At 47.7% G+C, this 6,948-nt stretch overlaps 1 protein-coding gene across 1 annotated transcript; it reads right to left on the bottom strand.

The window, feature by feature from the left end:
* Positions 1-500: 500 nt before the first annotated feature.
* Positions 501-1,822, bottom strand: Hoxb1 (homeobox B1). Its single transcript, XM_027424085.2, has 2 exons — positions 1,258-1,822; positions 501-829 (listed from the first exon to the last, which is right to left on the bottom strand). The coding sequence occupies exons 1-2, from the start codon at positions 1,820-1,822 to the stop codon at positions 501-503; spliced, it is 894 nt and encodes a 297-aa protein (XP_027279886.1).
* Positions 1,823-6,948: the final 5,126 nt, after the last annotated feature.

Genomic DNA, 6,948 nt, shown 5'->3' with positions numbered 1-6,948 from the left:
ATTGTAAGGTCTGCGGTGAGTTGGCTGGATTAAGGATTAAGATTAAAGATTGGCGGTAATATGCCTGTGCTCAGGAACATCCTGAAGATTCTCTCTATCCAGGCCTAGGAAGGAAAGTTGGGGTAAGAGTGCTCAAAGAGAATTCTCCAAGCTCAAAGGCACTGAACTGAGATGGAAGGCAAAGGAGAATCCGGGATGGGCTGGCTCCTACCCCCACTCGGGTGTTGACATTGAGCCAATCTCTAGATCAAAGGCAAAAGGCCTTCCCTCCACTTTAACGGTTGGGTACTCCCCAGGTCCCAAGACTTGTAGGATCCCCAGCTGTCAGTCATCCCTCCACCCCAAGATCTGAGAAAAAAATGTTTCCCCACTCCTGCCCAGTTTCCTAGGCACCTCTAAACTGGTTCCTTCCTCGGCCGTGAGGAGGATCACCAGGGCTGTGAAGTTTGGGAGAGTCTACGACAGGACTGGGTCCAGCTCTGGACGCCCGATGGTTCAATTCAGGAGGTGATGGAGCTGGGCGAGGCTTCCGGGGAGGTGCACGTGGACTGGTCTGAGGCATCTCCGGCCGCTTCCTTGGGGCAACCTGAAGGTGCTGTAGGCACCCTGCCTCCCTCTCGCTCTCGCTTCTTCTGCTTCATGCGGCGGTTCTGGAACCAGATCTTCACCTGCGTTTCGTTGAGCTCCAGGGTGGCGGCGATCTCCACCCTCCGCGCACGGCTCAGGTATTTGTTGAAATGAAATTCCTTCTCCAGCTCGGTCAGCTGGCGCGTGGTGAAGTTTGTGCGGAGGCCGCCGGGAGCGCCCAGTCCTAGCTCGGACACCTTGGCTAGGGGCGGGGCAGGGAGAAAAAGCCACGTCAGTTCTCTCACCTCTTTCTCCCTCCCCTCCACTCCTCTCAGTGCACTGTGTTTCCTCATTCATCATTCTACCCAACTTACGTCCCTATGCAGCACCACACAAACCCTCCTTTAGCAGTTTCCAAATCCAGAACCAAGATCCCACCCGTACTCACCTTCCGACAGAAACATGAGTTCCTGCCTCCAAACTACGCGCCCAGACAAGGAAGTACTTTGTGGAGACCTCTTTAAGGAGGTGGCCCCAAGCTTACTCGATGGGGGAAATCTCAGCTGACCTAAGACGGGAAAGTCCTTACCTGCCAATACCAAAGCAGCTGAAGGGATGAACCAAGCCCTGGCCCAGGACCCTCTGTGCATTCCTGGGCCAAGGAGAGGAAGTGACCACTCTGAGCCCTACCTGTCTTAGGTGGGTTTCTCTTGACCTTCATCCAGTCGAAGGTCCGGGGGGTGAGATTGCTGGGTTCTGAAGAGCAAGATGATTCCTTGTCCTCAGAGAGGAGGTCGTAGGCTGGTGCAAAGTTTGCCGTCTGCTCAGTTCCGTAATGGGGCTGCGTCGGAGGATATGGCCCTGGGCCGACTCCACCCGCTCCGTAGCTGTCGGGCAAAGCTCCTAGCTGGGCTCCGTAGCTCGATGGATGAAAATAGCCTCCATCTCCTTCAGACTGACCCATAGAATAGTACTGAGAAGGCCCATAGCTGGAGTTGCAGGCCGCTGGGGCGTACCCCGAGGGAGCGGAGCTGGGAAAGGACACCCCCAGGGATGAAGGCGGCTGCTGGACAGGGTACCCCGAGTTTTGTTGGAGCGCTGGGTTGGGCAGCCCTCCACCAAAGCGGCTCTCCCCAGCGTAGCTGTCAACCGCCGGAGCTGAGCTGGGGGGAAAGGAGGTTGGGGCGCTGTAGGCGCTGGGTCCCCGATTACAAAGTGGGTACTCTAAAAAGGAATTCATCCTATTATAGTCCATGTAGAGGCCGAAGGAGGGTCCGGCAGTTTGGGGGAGACACCCTCTTGCCCTACAACCTTTCGGCAGTATGTCACAGCTCTGAGGCTTGAGTCCATGGCCTGGGCCAGCTTGCTCCGGCCAGCGCTCCCCTAGGAAGGGGATAGCGAGTGGGGGTGGGGGGGCACATGTGATCTCTCTCAGGCCAATGGGCTAAGCGGGCCAGAGTTTGGCAGCCCCAGCGCCCATCCATCACCCCCCAAGCATTAGCATGACAAAGACACTTCAATCACTCTCAGCCCATCCATCTGAGAGCGACATGGAAGCGTCAAAAACATCTTTCTTCAAAGACTTTTTGGAAAGAAGGGACCAGAGGGAGAGGGGGGGAGTTAGAAGAATATTCAAGACTTTACTCCCCTCCCAACCCCCAAGGCCTTCAATGGGTCCCTGGATTATTAGATTTGGACAAATTCAACCCAGCTGCCCCTCACTCTTTTCTCCCCTCGAAGAAGCCTACCCCCACCCAAGGCAGTAGAGCCAGAGATTGGGAGAAGCTCTGGCTTTGCCCAGAACCCCCATTCCATGTTCCTTTCTCCCAGTTTGTCTTGGGATGAGTGGCTAGGGCAGCCTGGTGAGGTATGTTATCTTGGGACAAAAGGATGACTAGGAAGGGCGGGAGGCTGTAAAAACACCTCAGGGTGTAAGCCAGGCTCTAAAATCCAGAAGAATTCATTAGGAATCAAGGGGTGGAAAATGGCATTTCAAGGGGACCAGCGAGGACTACCAAAACCTGAAGAGGAAGATGAGAAACGCCCCTTTCCTCTCTCCATCTCTCTGCATAAACGCTCTCTCCTCATTCACACATCCATTTCTCTCCCTCAGCCTCTCTTTATATTCTCTCTGTCTCAATTCATCTTTCTGTTCGTCCATCTCTCTCCATATTTATACTCGTTCCCTACCTATCCATCAACTCATCTCTCTGGATGTATTTATCCTCTCTCTAGCCATCCATAGCTGTAGCTGGCTCACTCACTCAGACTTAAATAACTCCCTATATCTCTCCAGAGAGCAGCAACTAGCAGAACCAGGTGATGTTTACAGGAAGAAGAGGAGGAAGGGAATTTTTATTCTCTGTTCAAAAGTGTTTAAAACTAGTAAAGACCCTGAATTCCTCTGGTTTCCCTCTCTCTCTCTCTCTCTCTCTCTCTCTCTCTCTCTCTCTCTCTCTCTCTCTCTCCATTATCTTTAGTCTCCCTGAAAGTTTTTTTTTCCAATTTCTAGACTCAAATCCATAAATCCAATGCTAGTTAAGTGTTAATGACTACCCAAATTTTCCCTGAGTATTCTAGAATAGATGAGTTTACTTTGCTTGGAGAATGGGAGAATTGGTGCAGAGCTGTTTTTTTGTTTTGTTTTGTTTTGTTTTGTTTTGCTGCCTGTTGGGTTAAACTTGGGGGAGGGAAACAGGAAGTGCCTTGCTCACTCCCTTAGAGGCAGGTTGGGATTAGAAGAGAAGCTCTTGGCTAGAGCCCATTGATTCTCCTCCTCCCGACTCTAAGGACAAGAATCCAACACCCACTCTCATTTGTAACCTGTCAGGGTGTCTGCCTGGCCACAGACCAGGGGCCTGAGCTAGGGCAAGTCCAGGAGGGCAAGAGTTCAGGGAAGGCTCTCAGTAAACACTGGTGTTCAGGGGAGGAAGCCCAGGCAGGTGGGGCAAACCTTGAAACCTCTCAGGTTTCCTTATCCTAAAAAAAGCCAGGCATGCATTCCTCTCTTCAAGGGCCCCAGCCTTGTCTCCATATCTGTGTTTCTCTACCTTGCTGGCTCCCATCCCCCGAGGAGCCCTTGTCTGGCTCTCTAGTCACCCCTCCTCTTTCTATCCTGCATCATCAGAGTCACTGCCAACCCCACCACCACCCCACCCCATTCCCCCACCCCCCATCCCCCCCCCACCCCCAGCAGCTGTGAGTCTTGCTAAAACCTCAAGGAGAAAGAGCTCAAAACACACCTTTGATTCTTCATCTCATTCCCTCTTCACCTGTGTTCTGTTTTAACCCAGGCAGGCAGGGCAGGGTAGGGACCAACTAGTAACTTCTTCAAGAAAGATGAAAGGGGAAGGGGTGGGGAAAGGAGAGACTGTTCACTTGCCAGGATGTGTGCTGACAAAGGAAAGGAGAATGGAGATGGGGCCGGTGGCCCGAAGAGGACTCAAGCTTGAAAAATGATTATTGAGGTGGGAGGGGGCGGGTCTCTTCCTATTTCATTCACACTTAGGGGTGGGGAGTGGGCAACACTGTAGTTTCCCTCCAGCTTTTCCTCCTGTTTTAAAATGTTCTCCATGGAGGATGGGACCCTTGAGTCTGAGGACTAGGCATCATTCCTGAGCCTGAGTTAGGCCCGTGTATGACATGACTGTCCTGCTTCATTCCCTGCCTTTCCCTCATCCCAGGGCGAGCTTTCTCTCCCAATCCCTTGACCTAGTTTAGGAACCAATCTGGGGTCTAAAGGAAGAATTAAACTCCAAAGGTATTTAATAAACTGCATGTATTTGTCTGGGAGTTGGGAGTTGGGAAGATACATTTCCCCTCTAATCATTGAAGTCAACATCACCTATAGTCAGTTATTAATGACAGAAAGAAAGAAAAAAGAAGGCTAGGCCAAAGATACTTCAATCACAGTCAATGGCAGTGATTGTCTGGTGTCTGGGCTTCATTTCTCTAGATGTGGTATGCTGTCTAGTTCAGCCTCCCTTGCCACTCTTCTTTCTGATAGCAAGTACATTAAAACTTTCCAAAAGTACCAAGCATGAGGCACAGTCCTTTACTCCCAGCACTTGCAGACAGAAAAAGATGGATCTGTGAGTTCAAGGACAGCCTGGTCTACATAGCAAGTTCCTGGACAGCCAAGGCTGTGTAATGAGAGCCTGTCTCAAACAAAGAAACAGAAAAGCAAACAAAACCCTTAGTGTTCCTCAATTCCTGCTGGCTCTTGAAATTCGGGCAGAAAAAACTGGAAACCTAGCAGTTCAATCCCCCTGGCTCCCAATTCTTCATAGCTTCACTGGCTAGAGTAAACTATGGAGTATAGAATTTTCTAACTGGTCTACTGAAATTCACCTGAGGGTCTCTGAGTGGATCCAACCCCCAAAATGAAATAAAGTTGATTTCCTACAGTGTATTATGTGCTTCGACATATTTTAAACATGAATGTGTTTAGATCTGAAATTATCCTTTGTTGTTGTTTTGTTTTTAAGACAGACTCTTCTGTAGCCCAAGTTGGCCTTGAGTTTCCTATGTAGCTTAGGATGGCCTTGAACTCCTGATCTTCCAGTCTCTGCCTCCTTAGTGCTGACCTTACAGATGTCTCAATGTGCCTGGCCTAGAATTCTTTGAGAGCACTGGTCCTAATGCTGAGAATATAGACATGGGAGTCAGTCTAACAAAAGAAGATGTTTAAAGTTCACATGGCAGATTCTGGTCCTTGTTGAAGAAGCTGCTTAGGTAAGAAGCAGGTGGAGTTGGTGAAATCAGTCTTACCATTCTATCATTAAGGCCCCAAGCACATCTATGTGTTCACCCCAGCCCAAATTGTGGGAGGCAAAAACCTCAAGATCGCAGGCCGGCACTTCAAAATAGGAAGAATATGTAATCAGGTTATCATTTTCCCACTATAGGAAATAGTCTCTTGCTGCCGCAGGAGAACGGATGCAATATGGACACACTGCTGTTTCTTGGATTGTAAGCTAATTCAAATGTCATGAATCCTGCTTTGACTTTAGGTGGTTGGTGCTACAATGCTGTGGGGAAATCAGTCTTAGACTCCAGTCTGGAATCCTTGGGTTCAAGTCCCTGGCTTGGCCATTTTTAAATATTAGGACTCAGGACAAGTTCCTTGACTTCTCTAAGACTCAGCCCCAAAGAAGAAGAATGGGTTTAATATGACTTCCCCTGCTGCAGTGTTAGGAGGATTAAAGCAAACAAGAAAATATCAACCATAGAGAATTCCGTAGATGTGTGATAATAACATTACATGCACACTCTGAAATAGTGTGAGTCAGTCTTCTGCTTTTTAATATGACTAGCATATTAAAATATGGAAATAAGAGATAGGAGAACAGCACACGCACTATCCTTTTATGTAACATATCACCATATATTACACAATATGCTTTGTATCATATGCAAATTTCATTGAAAATGGAGAGGGTTGGTCCTATTTAGGCAGACAATTTTCTTCTAAGCTGAAGCTATTTTTGTTTTGTATTATTTTAGGTTTTGTTTTAAAAATTAAAGTCTAACACTTAACAAAGAACTTGGGTGGATAAAAATTGCAGCAGAAAGGTTTAAGTTGCATATTAGAAAGGAAATTCCTGATTTTCCAAATATTTAATGAAAATTTTCTAGGGAGGGTGGCATTGTTCATTTCTTGGTGGTATCTATTTGGGTTAGAAACTGTCCTTCTGAGGGGTGGATTTAGCGAGTTTAGAAGGATGCAGGCTGAACATGTATCTGGAGTGAATGACTGGGTGGTCATAGGATCAAATAACAATTGAGGTTATTCTGAAAGAGCACCTTAACATGTTGTGGAGAATTAAAATAATTTTTTGCTTGGTTAGCTTATCCACAGCTGAGAATATAGTGTGGTGGTGGAGCACTTGCCTGGTATGCATGAGGTCCTGGGTTCAATTCACTGTACTATGAAAAAATTAATACCAATAATAATAAAAGGAAACCTGGCAGTAGTGGTGCCTGCCTTTAATCACAGCACTCAGGAGGCAGAGTCAGGCAGTTCTTTGTGAATTTGAGGCCAGCTTGGTCTACAAAGTGAGTCCCAGGACAGCCAGTGCTGTTACACAGAGACACCCTGTCTTAAAACAATAATAATAATAATAACAATAACAATAATAATAATAACAACAATAATAATAATAACAATAATAATAATAGGAGCCAGGTAATAGTGGTGCCTGCCTTTAATCCCAGCACTCAGGAGGCAGAGGCAGGTGGATCTCTGTGAGTTTGAGGCCAGCCTAGTCTACAGAGCAAGTTCCAGGACAACCAGGAAACCCTGTCTCAAAAAAACAAAACTAATAATAATAATAAAAGAAAATGACTGGAGAGATGACTCACTGGTTATCTCTCCAATAA

Source organism: Cricetulus griseus, chromosome 7, assembly GCF_003668045.3.
Source record: "Cricetulus griseus strain 17A/GY chromosome 7, alternate assembly CriGri-PICRH-1.0, whole genome shotgun sequence".
NCBI lineage: Eukaryota > Metazoa > Chordata > Mammalia > Rodentia > Cricetidae > Cricetulus > Cricetulus griseus.
Note: the sequence above shows the minus strand (reverse complement) of the source record. Positions and strands in the feature narration are given on the sequence as shown.

Coding starts and splice junctions, on each gene's coding strand:
- Hoxb1 (XM_027424085.2), bottom strand. CDS start 1,822: ATGGACTATAATAGGATGAATTCCTTTTTAGAGTACCCACTTTGTAAT. Junction 830..1,257: donor GAGAAACCCACCTAAGACAG/GTAGGGCTCAGA, acceptor CCCCGCCCCTAG/CCAAGGTGTCCGAGCTAGGA.